Source organism: Prionailurus viverrinus, chromosome B4 (assembly GCF_022837055.1).
Source record: "Prionailurus viverrinus isolate Anna chromosome B4, UM_Priviv_1.0, whole genome shotgun sequence".
NCBI lineage: Eukaryota > Metazoa > Chordata > Mammalia > Carnivora > Felidae > Prionailurus > Prionailurus viverrinus.
In genome coordinates, this window is record NC_062567.1 from 57019720 (window position 1) to 57036111 (window position 16392).

Genomic DNA, 16392 nt, shown 5'->3' on the forward strand with positions numbered 1-16392 from the left:
TGAGACAGAGAGAGACAGAGCATGAACTGGGGAGGAGCAGAGAGAGAGGGAGACACAGAGCTGTCAGCACAGAGCCCGCTGTGGGGCTCGAACTCAAGGACCGTGAAATCATGACCTGAGCCGAAGTCAGACGCCCAACCAACCAAGCCACCCAGGCGCCCCTTATACTGTATATTTTTTAGAGACCAGCCATATAGCCAAAATGTTCCAAGCACCAAGGTTTCATAAGAATGGTATTCACAAAGAGAATCTAACATCAATTCACTGATTTCCAAGTCCTCTGTCTTGTTCTTGACAATGGTGACTTTGAGTAACCAAGCTGAAACAAAACAAAAACAAAACAAAACAAAAAAACAACTTGAAAATGAAATGGACAAGATACTAATCAAAAGAAATAAAAAGAACAGTAAGGGGTGCCAAAAAGAATACAAACATGTGAGAAATAATCCCTGTTCTTGGGGAACTTACACCTAATTGAATAAAGTGGTAAATATGGAACTTGGGGCTGATCCACCAATGTGGTCAGATGCCTTCCCAGATGCTATGTATTTAATACAGAACTTGAGGTTGCAATCATTTTCTGCCGTGACACACTCACCCTAGTACAAAATCATCTTTTAAAAATTCCAATTTCAAAAGCACTTCTGTTGGTTCTAAGCAACAGTCATGTAAGATTCAAGTTGAGATTTTACTGCAAATAAAGAGCAATACAGTGCCACTGACAGCTACCCTTCTTTTGAAGTGGCACCTGGCCTGGTGAAAAGAACACTGCAATAAAAACCAAAACACCAGGGATCTAGTCCTACCTTTGCTAGAATTCCAAGAGACCTAGTTTTGCAAAATAGCAAAATCTACTTGCTATTTGAAGAGGCTCTTACCCTAAGAGTTGAATTTTTCTCTTGACTGGAGGAAGATCTGGGCTTTTCTCCTTTTTAAAATCTACCATCAAGGTTAAGAAGTAATAACTTCTTAGATCAAAGTTGAAAATTAAAAAAACAAACACTGAATCTTGGGAAAATAAATGAAAATGAAATATTTACATACTCTGCTATCCCCAATGACTTTCTAACTATTCAACAGCAAGGAAGAGCTTCTATACAGCTGAAAGTTGAGGGGTCCTTGAATCTCTTTTCCCCCAAAACCCATCCAACTGACAATTCTGTAAGATATGGCATAAGTGTTCTTAAATGATAGAAACCGCTCATTTTTGAGGATATGAGCATTTTTCTCCCCAGACTATCATCAGCCTCATTTTTTCTTTTTTTAATGTTTGTTTAATTTTTAGAGAGAGAGACAGAGAGAGAGTACAGCAGTGAACCCAACGTGGGGCTCAAACTTACAAACTGTGAGATCATGACCTGAGCTGAAATCAAAAGCTCAAACAACTGAGCCACCCAGGCGCCCCTCATCAGCCTCGTTCTTAAGTTTCATTTCAGTCACCGAACATCTTATTGGATACTTACAACCTAAATCACAACTTACTACTTGCTAAATGGTAGAGTATAATTTTAAAAGTCCTTTGAACCTTTCAATTTCTTCTTAGCTTAATACACTTTTAAGAAAAATCAGTAATAATTAAATCACTTACTACGACATGATAGTATTTCCTACATTTTAGAATTTTAGAACGATACTTATTGCTAGGGAATGCCACCTATTCCTGGGGAAGAAAATGAGCATTGCTATACATTTAAGCGGCAAACAGAGGACTATGAGTGTGCTTATGTTTTCACAGCAACCTTAATCACACACAATAGCTACATAGTGGTGAGCAAAAACAATGAGCTGTTACAGCAAAAAGCAATGTGGAAGGTTGTTTTAGCCATGCTTTATGGAGCACATCTATATAAGGAGGATTTCTATATTGCACTTAACAATTACATTGTCCATTTTACCAAAATGGAGTGTTTGGGTGGTAGGTTCCCCCCACCCCAGGACAACTAATTATTTGAAATAGTTCATTACATTCAACTCTCAGTTGATCCTATAAAGGCATCTGGGAGCAAGGAGAGGAATAGACAGAATGAATAAGTAAACAAAATGAATTAATAAAATCCACAGTGAATCTAAAGGCCCTAATTTATCCAATCATTTCCTCATATTCCCTCAGAACTTGAGCTCAGGTTTTGCTTTTTTCACAGTTTGATTTTCACCGACCATCTACAGCCAGGGACACTACTCAGTGGGAGACCAGAGAGGGAAGCAAGCATTACAAGAAAGGGCACCAAAAGACATAGGTTGTTCATAAACTACATAGTCAGTCCCTAAATAATTGAGAGTTGATTGTAATTAACTACCTACTGAAGTTAAGATATATATCATGCTCACAGCACACATCACTTGATGCCAAAAAATAAACATGTAGGACTTATTTTTTTAAGGACTCCAACACAAGACTTAAAGTGCACTACATTCCTGCATGCCATGTGTCTCCCAAACCTTACCTAAAGAGGGTATCATCAGATAATTTATTAACCAAATTAAACCATGAAGCTTGCATCCTGTGGAATTGAATGTATATTTCAAAATTCACCAGAAAAAAAAGATTCACTATAAAAGAGGACATTTCTAGGATAAGAAATATCCAAAACATATTTAAAATGTAATCGAAGCACTGAGAAAACTATCAGAATAATTATATTTTTATATTGCTTGGATTTTATGTTAATTTTTTTTAAATCACAACTATTTTCTTGATCACCTGACCCAATATTTGCAAAGTATTCTATTCATAAAAAGTTATTCAGCATTTATGGAGCATCCCCCATGTGCTAGGGACTGTCACTTGCTACTTCATTTATTACAAATGAAAATAAATAACAATGTATTGACCCATTTCACATAATTTTTATTTTCCCTACTCTATAAATTTTCTAGCAGAAAATACTTTAGCAGCTGCTAAAATCTACATGATATGACATACATGTATTCCAAAATGTATTTTCAATACTGTCATCAACAAGCGCCCACCTATAGCTCCTCATACATTATGCATCTTTAAGATGTATAGACTGTAAACAGCTGACCATAGAGCCAATAAATGAAATACTGGCATAATGCATTGTTACTCTATTAATTCAAAGGGATAAACAACATTTCCTAAGCATAGCTTTCTCCTTACAACCATGCTCCCTCCTGATTAAGAAAGGAAGCAAACTCTACCCTTTGAAAGGTTCGGCCAATGTTAACATTACTTAAATTCTTTCACATGAATTCCAACTGGAAGATGATTTTTAATTAATTTGAATTTTGTCTTTTCATGATTCCCAAGCATAATTTGCACTGTAAATAAATACTTTTAATCTATTAAACGTACGACCATAAAAATAACGTGTCGATTGAAAACTATGTATCATTTCTTTGTGCTACCTGGAGTCTTTCACTTATTAAGAATTATTGTCTTTATGAACATACTGTTTCTCTCTTAATTTTATTTTTACATACATTGTCACCCTCGCTTCTCAGCTTCCAGAAGGGATGAATATAAAACCAAGACCCTTCATTTCCGGCAGCATCCAAGGACACACGCATGGCGTTCTTCTCCAATAAAGCAGGTAATCTCTTGTTGACAGTCAGATACTTGTTGCTTTTTATATGTAGCAGCTGTAGGGAAAAAGACATTATCACCTTTATTCTTTGATATCCTCTGTTAATTACATGTGTATGTTTGTACCTATATCTTGAGCCCACATAACACCACTTGGGGTGCCAGTCAAACAAAAGAGGTCTTTTTAAACTTCACACTCACCATCGAATTTCCAAGCTGACTTTCTTCGGGTTCCTCTTCACCTCCACCCCCCGTCCCCTATGAACTGGGCACATGGAGAAATCAAACCAGAGGATACCTCTGAACCATTTTTATCTACTGATAAATAATAGGATAAAACCAAGCGTCCCAAAGGAGACCAGGAAATTCCAAACATTTTTTCAATTCTTGCACAGACACAACAGAATACACGAAAAAAATAACCAAGAAACTAAAATAATGCACCAAACCACTTAGTGTTATTAACCATCCCTGCCAAGGACAGCCCTACTTCTTCCTGTGTGAACAGGCAGGCTTTGCATCCTCAATAATCCCTGGTCACTGATCCTACTCCCTTCTCAGATGAGCATGGATGTGCCATTTCTCAGACTTTTTGGGTGCCATTTGCAAAACCTCTCCAAGACCGTATTCTACGGAGTAGGAAAGCTAAAACAAACAACCTTCCTGTCTATTATTACAATCATTCCAAAACAGAATGGTAATTTTAATATCCACAATATAAGAAAGAAATTATCTCATGAACTGATGAAACCCTCATGGTCCAGCCCCACTCCTTTGGAATCCACCTTTTTAGAGCACATAGCTTGGCCCCTAGCTGGTAATGCTAACATTTGCACTTCAGGTTCTTGACAAGAAACAACTTGCTGGCACTTAATTCTGATCAAAACTTGGTTAAGAAAAACTCTATTTAGGGAGGATTTCTCAAGGGACATGCAACCCACCCATGCCACAGGTATTGTATCATCGTTCATTAGATAAAGTCCTACATTAGGGGAGCTGCAGATTCAGGCACTCTCATCTTGTCCCAGCAGAGGGCCGCTTGGACAGTCCTGAACACTGGTATTTTGCCGTTGGCCAAATACAAAACATCAGGCGATATTATTTTTTAAAACAGCTCTATGAAACACCTCATTGTAGTGTTTTCTGTAATAAGTTGTTAAGGCTAGTGCTTACTATATGAAGCAGTGTCCTCTTTATGAGGGCTCATTGGAGGAATACTTCTCTGGTCTTCTTCCTGGGAACATGTGTGCTTCTAGAACCTGGACTTAGTTCTATGGTAAGGACTTCCTATGTGAGGGCTATAATATATTGCTTTCCATACAGCAAGGTCAGCAACAAAAAGGCTTCTAGCCAGCCTTCAAAACATGGTATTTATAAACATGCCTCCCCCTGACGTCACCTTATTCATATAAGCACTATCTTCTCTTTGACCCAGTCGCCTTATTTATTTCATTTTAGTGTACGTGGTATGTATTTTAAAAAATGCATTCTTTTTGGAATAAGGTGGGGCATATTAACAAATAGCGAGTAAAGAGCTGAAAGATCTAAGTGAAGCACAGGAGAGGAATGCAGCTGAGATAAATCAGTGGTGCAACTCATTGAAATAAATCTTTTAATAACAACTCAAAGATAATTTCCATCTGAAAGTACAACATGAACACTCCTCTCTCTACCAAATGCAAAGATAAAGCTTCATATGTTACATGTTAGTCCCACTAATTCTAAAGGAGGGTTTTACTATAGACCTTTAGAAAGTATGTTTCCCTATCTTCCTCCTTTTGGTGGAATACCCTGTACCTACACCTAGATAAGTACACTTCCTATGTGTATGCTCACCAGACTTATTTGCGAACATACAGAATACTATGCTGAACATCAACTGAAAATATCACACAATATCCATAATTCCCATCAAAGAACAAATTGTTGTATCCCCAAATTTTAATGCAGCTTGGCATTCCTAACAGACACAAATTACCCGTAAAATATTCACCTTTTTTTAAAGAAAGTAAAGAGACTTACTTGTATAACATTACTGTATTTCACAATTTCTCCCAACAGTTTCTTATTCTCTGATTCATTTTGTTTTTGTTCCAGTTCTGCAGCATGCTGGAAAATGGTTAGCAAATATTCATCATGGAAACATAGTAAACAGAGTACAATAGTTGACAAAGAAACAAGGGTCATTTTAGGAACAAAGACTATAACCATGAATGAATTAGGCTGATTGCTCTACTCTTAGTGCTGGGGGCAGGGAACCAACAATTAAATGATTATAATATAGTATGATCATTCTCTCATGGTAATGCTGAAATGTGGCCAAAAATATCTTGGGATGCTTCTATGTTGGAAATTTCAGAAAAGTACCAGGCTCTTTGGTCTTCTACAATTAGCTTCAGAAGGAATATTGTTAGACAAACCAAACAGAATATAGAAACAGTAGGTGAATTTCAAAAGTCTCAAAATAGTTTCAACTTCAAAAGTAACAGGAATTTTAATAACACACAATTTAAGTTCTATCAAATTTACATTCAGCCCAACCCAGAAGCAACAGACTTTCAGTTCTTTTTCTAGTCTTTCAGGAAAAAAATTAGGTACGATGCCAAGTAAAATATAACTGGATCTGATACTCCTACAGAGATTCTGAATGGTTTCCAGTTTGATGTGAATCTTTGAATTAGTCTGGCACACCCTAAAAAATAGCAGGAATATATTAGCTACATGCCAGGAAATCAGTGGTCACACCCTGTAACTTAAGTCTCTTCCACTTTCAGTGTGCTGCTACCTCTATTCTAAAATCTCTGTGCATTAAGTGAAATCACTAAGATACAAAACAGATCACTTGTTATTGCTGTTCTTGGTCTAGCCTCAACTAGACAAATGGCAACCTGGCCCTTACCTGTAATTTCTTCAGCAAGGCTGCCTCTGTGTGGTTCCCCTGTTTGGCTTGCTTAGCTTTCCAATATTGTTTCTGGGCAGAATATCGGTTCATAGGGCACACCTTAAAGAGGCAGTCTATGACAAAGCAACAAACAAAAACACTGTGACTAAGGCAACCAGCATTTCTTAGATTTTCCTTTGAGCCTAGCATTGGAATCTTGCAATCCCTGAGTAGAAAGATTAAGCCTATCTCCCAATCAACTCAAACTCCCCCTATAACATTCTTTCTAAATAATTATTTAGACTGTTAAAATACCTTCTTCTTCATTAGTTTTGGTTTTTTAAAAGGCACCATAGCTAGCGTGATTTATTTAAAAACCAAGTCAATGTAATCATTACATTATAAGATACTTCTTAATTATAATGGGGTACCTGGTGTTAGAAAGTGAAGAGGATGAGATTAGTGATTTTCACTGCCTTACCTGACCTTGCACCATTAATTATTCATTCATGGTATGTATCTTTGACAGCCAAAGTGATGCAAGAAGTAGAAACAATCAATAACAACAAAACCCATTTCAGCCATCCATTCCCCAAGTTTCCACATACCTGGGGTGAACATGGCATGGAACTCTGAGACGCAGTGTGTTATAAGGGAAAAACAAAGCAAAAACAAACAAACAAAAAAAAAAAACTAAACCAGGATTATAGTTCTAACTCGACTACTAAATATCAAGATAGGAAATCATAGTGGAATAATATAGCTGGTGACATCTCGGAGACAAAAAGCGAAACATTTTTTTCTTTTTAATGAGGAAATTGGAAATTTGAGTAAACCATTCTTCCATCACTGATGATTTTGTATGTTTGTGAAATGGACTACAATCTATAATAAAGATCAACTCCCAATATTCTATGATAAAGGCATAGTGATACAGAAAATCCAAACATTACCTTCATTTTTTTCACAAAAAATTGTATTAACTCAATATGATAAATGTACATTATTTTGGTTGATGTGTGAATATTTAAGGTCACTCTCATTTTTTAAATATGTATCACAAAAATAAAATTCTGTCAACTCAAATACCTACTTTAGCTACATTCTTGACTATATATATACTCATTCTATTATTCTCTATTAAAATAATTATAAAATTGGCCATACAGAGAAAGACAGATACCATATGTGTTCACTCTTATGTGGATCCTGAGAAACTTAACAGGAACCCATGGGGGAGGGGAAGGAAAAAAAAAAAAAAAAGAGGTAAGAGTGGGAGAGAGCCAAAGCATAATAGACTCTTAAAAACTAAGAACAAACTGAGGGCTGATGGGGGCTGGGAGGGAGGGGAGGGTGGGTGATGGGTATTGAGGAGGGCACCTTTTGGGATGAGCACTGGGTGTTGTATGGAAACCAATTTAACAATAAATTTCATATATTAAAAAAAAATAAAATAAAATAATTATAAAATTAAATAATGGACTTGATCTCTTTTCAAATCTCTCTTATAGTTCTACTGGCATAAATTATCAAGAAATATGATTGTAGGGGCGCCTGGGTGGTTCAGTTGGTTAAGCATCCAACTCTTGATTTCGGCTCAGGTCATGATCTCACAAAGGTTTGTGGGATAGAGTCCCACATCAGGCTCCATACTGGAAGTGGGGCTGCTTGGGATTCTCTCTCTCTCTCTCTCTCTCTCTCTGTCTCTCAAAATAAATAAATAAACATTAAAACATAATGACTTTTTCTATAGCTTGTAATCATAAACACAAATTCTACTGATTGTCCTCACCTTCCATATACAAACAGGCTACAGAAAACTAATTGTTAATTTTCTGGTGTAAAAGTTACTGATGTGGATGAGTAAATATCTTATACATAGCAAGAAACAGACACCTTCTAAAAGGCACCACTAAAAGTAGGCTGAGAGACCATGACAATTACAGTATGATACAGATATTACCACTTGGTACATGCGTATGAACACCAAATAACTAGACCTGAAAACTGTTTCCCTTGGCAACATATTTTATAAGCCCTAAAAATATATTCTCCACATATTAGTAACTACAAAGAGAATATACAATTTTTTTCAAGCACCAGTATGGAAGCTGTTCACGGTTACCACCAAAACAATGTTCCCAATTTAATGCAGCAGACTATTCGGACTATCCTGTAGTAGGCAAGTGACTGAATTCCACATTGTTTTAGTGCAGCAAAAACACAAATCCATATTCAAGTGGAACTGACTCCATAATCTGCAGTCTATACTTCTGATTCCACCCATGCATGAAAAGAGAAAAATTATGTTCCTCTCCATTACGTCAGATTCCTAATTAAGTTCATTAGGAAATGGTCCTCTGAGTGAAAAAAATATTTTCACTAAATTCTAGATCACTTCAGTAGCATTCCTAATTAGCGGTATCTTTGGGTAACTAGCAAACAGACCGTGTGTGCCGTGGTCCTGATTGTTGTGGCTGAGGTTATTGTAAAACGAAGCCAAACATTCAGCCAAACCATGTTTACTGGTCTGTCTGTGTTGCTAGGTGCTAAGAATCAGGTCCTGTCCCCAAACATTCACAGTCTCGTGGATGAGACAGGCGTCTACCATGTGTTGGAAGTTTCACAATGGAGCTCAAGAGAAGGTACCATGAGGCACAAAGTTGCACGTGGCCAACCTCACCAAGGAGGTCAGGATAGTCACCCAAAGGAGAAGATGCAAGGCATGGTTGAAAGAACCAACACCAATTCAGCACAGCGGCAAGGGGGCTCAAATGCACGGGTGTGGGGGGCATGCCAAACAGAGCCAACTGCCAGTACAAAGACAAAGAAGGAGAGCACCAAAGGACCTGCTAAGTATACAGGAAAACCACAGCCCAGGCCGTGAAATGAGAATGGAGCGTTTGGTGAAGTCATGGTCTGTGGAGTCCTACGTGCTGGATTAGGAGAATGGACTTTATCCCCGGGAAAATGTCAAACTCTTACAGGATTTTAAGCTCTTACAGCATGTGAAAGATGATGTGAACAAGAGGCGAGGAGACCAGCAGAAAGCTCCCTGCCAGCGCTCTGAATTTGGGCTGCATGGTAGCTGGGGGATAGCCACAGCTTTCAGAGAAAGCAGCAGAAGCAACAAGCTTAATAACCTATGAGATGTGGGGTGGGGAGAGGTGAGAAGGAGAGAAAGTGAAGGTGGCCAGATGAACGAGCTGCCACCCACTGTGTCTGAGATGCAACTTCAAACGCTCTGATTTCCAAAGCTCTTTCCTCTTTCAGGGCTTTGGTTCCGTGGTCATCCTCAGCAGCCTCCCACGGATCACATCTCATTTCATACTACAGTAAATAAATAACCAATCTGTTTCTGTGTGGGAACCAGTATCTCAGGACTATTTTGGTTGATGGGAAAGAATGTAGGGCATACACAGACTTCTGTACAAATGCTTTTCTTGTTGATGGTGGTGATAGTGATCATGATGGGTGTGTGTGTGTGTGTGTGTGTGTGTTTAATTCTCTCTTCCTCTTTTGGGAAACATAAAAAATCTACTGGTCTTGGGCTAGTCACATATTTTGTCCGATTCTAAATTGATTGCATAATAAAAGTGTTAATAATATGTGCCACACCTAATTCACAGGACTGCTGAGAGTCACAGAAAGAAAATCCGTGTGAAAGCACTCTGTGAATTTTAAAGCCTTCTTATAAATGTAAGATATTATTATTAATATTGCTTCATTGCTTCATTCATTCAGCAACAGCTTCACTGAGATTAAGAGATGACTAAACCCTCGCAGAGCTCCCAGCAAAGAGCAACAAGAAGTACAGGTCTCGGACTAAACCTGAACACAAACCAGAAATGCTCAACTCACAAGTGTATGCACCTGTGGTTTAAGAGCTGCCACAGTGTGTAATTGTATAAAATTCTTGAACTCCCTGAAATAGGACGGCAGTGAGCAGAGGAGGTAACCTGTATTACCATGCAATGCCTCTTACCATATGCAGGTATAAGCCCTACCACCAGCAAGGGCGGAGCCTTTGAACAGACCTCCCACATTCTTCCTCCTCCAGGATAGGAATCCCGCTATTTCAGAGCCGCCCTCTCTCATCTGCCCCCTCCACACCCTGCTCTCTAGTATTCCTTGGTCTGCTCATTCTCTAAATTCAAACATACATAAGAAAAAGTTTTCTGGGGGTTTTCCAATTAAAAAGTGGCTCAGTGTCGTTTGGGAATTAGTTGACAACATTCACTTCAGCATTTCGAGACTCAAGGAATAATTTTTAAAAGGGAAAGTTTTGCCTCATGGAGAAACACTAAAAGCACAAATAAAAGGAAGTCATCTGAGTTAAATTTTTTAAAAAGCTTAACCTGAAGACCTAAGGCAAATAATTTTGCAAAATTATAGAGTTCAGGAAATGTTAGTAATCCAACAAATCATGATATATTCAGTTAGGCAATATTATAAGGACAATGCCTTAGAATTAGAACTTTTTTTTTTTTACAACTCTGGAAGAAGGAAATTAAATACCCCGGAAGTGTTCGCTTTAAACTGAAAGATCTGGCAGCATTAGGATGCTTATAAATTCTAGCGGTTTCTCCACTACAAAATATGGAAAGCATGGAGCACATAACGTGGATACCAAAAAAGTAACTTTCCCACACGATTCCACGTAAATCTTGCAGGAAAACGGTCTAAACCTCCACTTACAACACCTATCTAAATAGCTTTGAAATGTTTTGCTTTGTATCTGTAAACGCACTTTCTAAAATATTTGTACCTAAGGCAGTTTCTGCACCCGCCAGAAACTATCTATAGTACTCCATTTGGGGCTACTAAAGGCAAAGTTTAAGTTATGTAATGGCCAGCAACTTCCTTTGGTAATAGTGAAAAGAAAACTTTGTTTCATTTCTCTTCCCTCTGAAACATGTTGTAAGATTTAAATGACGCAAGACATATTAAACCATCAGCAAATGCCTATCACAAAGCAGGCATTCAACAAATGGCTCTTTCATGGCAGCTTGTAAAATTACCTCATACTGATTACAGGGAACATGGTTGCCAAGGGGTTTATTATTTCCACGTGGAGAAAGGTGGGGAGGGAGGGCTCTATAGTTTTCCTTTTTCTCTTTATGATATAAACAGGATGCAACAGAGTGCAATGAATATTATGGGACCTTCCCAATGATAAAATGGAAAGTAGTAAGAAAACTCTCCCTAGGGTACAGGAGAGGCACACAAGGGGCCATTGGACGCTAGTAATTAGGATTCAGAGTTGATCGGAAGACAGGTACACATTCATTAGCTGAAAATGTAACTATAGCTTTCTTTTGTCTTTCAGTTTCTCTTAGAAAGTATCCTGAAATACAGTGTTTGTACAAAATTATGCTTAGAGTGTGTTTTTAAAAGGAGTGTTGTTTTGTTTTGCTTAGGAGTGGAAATTTCAAACCAAGCATCTACCTCCCTTGATCATGGCCTAACCCAAGTGTAGAGAAGGTATGTAAGAGAGAAAGTATACTCTAGAACGTTAGGAAGGCCAGAGAAAATTTATTAGAGGTGTTAGCAAACATTAAAGTTTATCACCATGAAAATGCAGAATAACTTCCTCTAGGCAAAAGTCAGCTATTTTACTATTGAAGAGAGAGAGAAACAGCCTTTTGAAGTTGAAGGCTTGTACACTGCTGAAATGTCAGTACTCCAAGGGGCTTCAGATAAAATCTGACCTTTTCCTTCTCTCAGATAAAGAAGCAAAAACTCAGAGTGAGTTACCTAGGTCATTCATGATAAAATCTCTAGACCAAAATAAATTATAAATGTGAACAAGTTCGCCCACACTTTGTACACTATACAGAGTCCTAAACATCGGTGGTAAAGATTATTTGAGACACTGAGAGTTAACCTGGATTGTTTCTCCCCAATCCCAGAGAGGGAAACCGAGCAAACTGTAATGAGCAAACCAAGTGTGGTCTCACCATCCCTACCACCAAGAGGCCAAACAGTCACCAGGGAAGGCATCCAAGCATCCTATGTGTGGTTGAACGCACATCCTAAGATCTGTCTTAAGACAACAAAGTTGGTAAGGAATCAAGCTGGAATTTGGAGATCATCTGAACCCAATTCAATGTCTGTCTCACCGTGTGATGACACCATTTGGTAGCAGGTTTGTCATACAGAGGCAAAATTTGTCTCACTTGAAAAGCTGTTATAATTGTACGCATACACTTCGAGGCCAATTAGAACAAATCTAATCTGGGGCGCCTGGGTGGCTCAGTCTGGCAAGCATCTGACTTCAGCTCAGGTCATGATCTCACGGTTTGTGAGTTTGAGCCCCGCATCAGGCTCTGTGCTGACAGCTCAGAGCCTGGAGCCTGTTTCGGATTCTGTGTCTCCCTCTCTCTCTCTGCCCCTCCCCCACTCGTGCTCTGTCTCTCTCTGTCTCTCAAAAATGAATAAACGTTAAAAAAATTTAAAAAGAAAAAGAACAAATCTAATATGGCTTCAACACAATAGCCCTAAATATGTGAAGACAGAATCCATCTGACATCTCTAGCTCATCTTTGGTTTAATTATTACATACAATGTCCTCAAAAAATTCCATTCTTATTACCAAATGCTAAGAATACTTCTTCACAATAGATGTGATTCCAGCCAATTAAAGGTTGACTTGTTAAAGCATTTATTAATGCATTTAGCAAGTATGTGCAGTGGTCAGAGATTGAGATGTGTCTCAGTCTCCTTCTTACCGTAGTCTTACAACATAATACAATGTCTAGAGAAATGTTATGAAGATATATAAGTATGTTTACAACAGTTGTAATACTTCAAAAGAAACTAATGAACATGGAAATATGCCATTTAGGCATATGTAATTAAATAATTGTTAAAACATCAATAGGAATGTTAGCCTCAAAAACATTAATCACTTGATTCATACATTAATGGGTAAATACACAAAAACAAATGAAACTGCTATGTTGCTTCATTTGGAGTGGAGAAAAAATAAAATTCAAATGCATCAATGCTGATTTTCGTTCTAGTCAAGGCTTAAATTTTAACACTAAGTAAACCATTATACTACAAATAAGTGGAATTTCTATCAGAAAATCATAATGTTTAATTTTAAATCAATTATCCCATTCTCAAAGTGTCATATTAACCCTGATAATCAAGACTGTCAAAAACAGACTGACTCAGAAATCTAAATGCAAGTTTATGAACCCAATTACACGAATATTAAGTCTGAAAAAAAAAAAGAAGTGAATTTATACATACATAAATGTGTGTATATGTATATGCAAATAGAATATAGATTTATACAATAGTTTTATATATAAAGTTTTATATGTTTATTTGTATTCTGATTTATGTGTATATTTCTATAGTACCTCTTATATATCAGAGGTTATCTCATACGTTTCCTCATTTAATTCTCCTAATTCTCCTAATTAGCTATTGCTTCCCAATCTGCATCATCTGAAAATCTGATAAACTTTCTTGTATATTCTTCCCAGCCATTGGTAATGACAAAGATGGCTTCCTCACACCTGTAGGGATGCTTGGGTGGCTCAGTCGATTAAGCACCTGACTCTTGATTTAGGCTCAGGTCATGATCTCATGGTTCATGGGGTCAAGCCCCACATGGGGCTCTGCGTTGACAGTGAGGAGCCTGCTTGAGAGTCTCTCTCTCCATCTCTCTCTCTCTCTCTCTGCCCCTGCTCTCTCTCTCTCTCAAAATAAATAAACTTAAAAAAAATAATCATAAGGTTTATTTATTTATTTTGAGAGAGAGAGAGAGAGAGAGAGAGAGAGAGAGAGAGAGAGAGAGCACTCCTGCATGCACATGCAAGCATGGGAGGGGCAGAGAGTGAATCCGGAGCAGGTTCCACACTGTCAGCACAGAGCCCTACGTGGGGCTCATCTCACCACCATGAGATCAGGCCCTGAGCCAAAATCAAGAGTCAGATGCTTAACTGACTGAGCCACCCAGGCGCCCCTAATTCTCCTAAAAACCTTTTGAGGTAAACATTAGTTTTATGAATGAAGAAAAACTTGGCACATTTTAGGTATCTATCCTCAAGTCTCAAAACTAGTTTTTAGATTTAATCCACACCAATCTGTCTCCAAAGCCCACCACAATGTAACAGAAGGCACTCTGTATTTCTCCAAACACAAAATATGATAGTCTAGCTTTCCCTGGTTCCATATTCCAAGAGATACAGAACTTCTAGAAGTACCAAAAAATTTATTTTAAAAAAAGATGAAAGAATTTGTTTGCTGTTTGTTGTCTAGGTACTGAATTAACTGCTATTCTCATATGGAAAAACCTAAAACAAAATCACTTCATTGTACTAAGTCTTTTGTGGGCAGTGATTTGTCCATATGAACAAACAGATGGAGTCCTAGTCATCATTATCATTGCTGATTTATGCCCAAGTGAGACCAACTTTCTATTGACTACTACCATGATAAAAGCATCTACTTCTATAGACAATTTAGAAGACAAGAATGGACAATAAGTTTACAACAGTGTTTTACAAACTGTAATTGTGCAAACCAGGTTTGAAATCAATTTACATGGCTTCAACCAGCTCTTTTTGAATGAAGTGAGATGGAACGGAACAGGAAGGGAACAGGAAGGGAACGGGAAGGGAAGGGAACGGGAAGGGAAGGGAACAGGAAGGGAAGGGAACAGGAAGGCAAGGGAACAGGAAGGGAAGGGAAGGGAAGGGAAGGGAAGGGAAGGGAAGGGAAGGGAAGGGAAGGACACTGTAAATAGCAAGTATTCTTTTGAGGAACTTGTTTCTGTTGTGTGTGTGTGTGTTCATGTGTGTGAGTGTGTGTGTGTGTGCGCACATGTATGTGCTGGCTTACAATGTGAAATGTATTTCTCACTGACAGATGCAACAAAAAGTATTTAAAGTCAATATTCTAAAGGAGTACATACGTGCACAAGTTAGAGTTAACAACTGAAAATTCAAAAATATATATATTATATATATACAAATGCATTTGTATCTATATGCATTCTATAAATACAAATTACATGTATATGTATTATATAAGTTAATACAAATGTATAATATCTACATTATATAGATATATAATGTACTTATAATGGATATATTGTATATATAATAGGGAGAGAGACAGACAGACAGAAAGAAATCCTGTGGTCAAGAGGAGAGGAGACCACCAAAGGAATGTTTTTTTGCTCTATGAATGGCTTCTGAAATCCACAAAAACTATCCTTTTATTAATTGCCATTTCAAATTTTTATATAAGCAATTACAACAGAACAGGCAGATGCCCCTGTCTTCCTCTTTTTTACCTCTACTCTGCTTAACCTCTGCCTTTACTAGAGCACCTATCCTGTATTAGTTACTATGTTTGCATCTAACCGCATTCAGCACCTATTATCTGGTATATGGAAAATGCTCAGAATCTGCAGAAGGAAACTCCTGCCAAGATACCAGAGAAACAACCATTAGAATCTATTCTTTCTGTTCTGAAAGGTTTAACGGTCTTTTTTGTCTCGTATTAACATGCAAATACCTGAGAAGAGAACAGCTAAGATCTTGGCTCTCAGTTTAGGGCTGGAGCCTGATAGCTACCTGAGGTTGAGGTGGATTGATGCTACAGGCGTGAGGAAGGCACCTTTGTCATTACCAATGGCTGGGAAGAATATACAGGAAAGTTTATCAGATTTTCAGATGATGCAGATTGGGAAGCAATAGCTAATTGGACAGATAAAAATCTAGATTTTATCATCTCTACAAGGGCAAACATCAACACAATTAAACTGTAAACAAGCCTAAGTATAAAGTTTTGCATTTATGTTCAAAAACCTTCAACTGCTTAAGTGCATGATAGAAGAGAGCCAAAGCGTTATTAGCAGGGAAAAAAAACAAAAACAAAAACAAAAAAAAACAAAACAAAAGGCCTAGACCTTAGGCTTCAGTTCAAGTTAATATAATTA

General features: G+C 37.7%; 1 protein-coding gene across 4 annotated transcripts in view; it reads right to left on the reverse strand.

Moving 5' to 3' along the window:
- Positions 1–16392, reverse strand: part of ITPR2 (inositol 1,4,5-trisphosphate receptor type 2) — a 515671-nt gene that overhangs the window by 394810 nt on the left and 104469 nt on the right. For all 4 annotated transcript variants that reach the window (XM_047864958.1, XM_047864957.1, XM_047864956.1 and 1 more), the window contains 3 exons: positions 6447–6562; positions 5570–5656; positions 3445–3603 (listed from right to left, as the gene is read on the reverse strand). In XM_047864958.1, the coding sequence (XP_047720914.1) occupies positions 3445–3603; positions 5570–5656; positions 6447–6539 (339 nt within the window). In that variant the 5' untranslated portion in view covers positions 6540–6562. The remainder of the gene's footprint in view (positions 1–3444; positions 3604–5569; positions 5657–6446; positions 6563–16392) is intronic.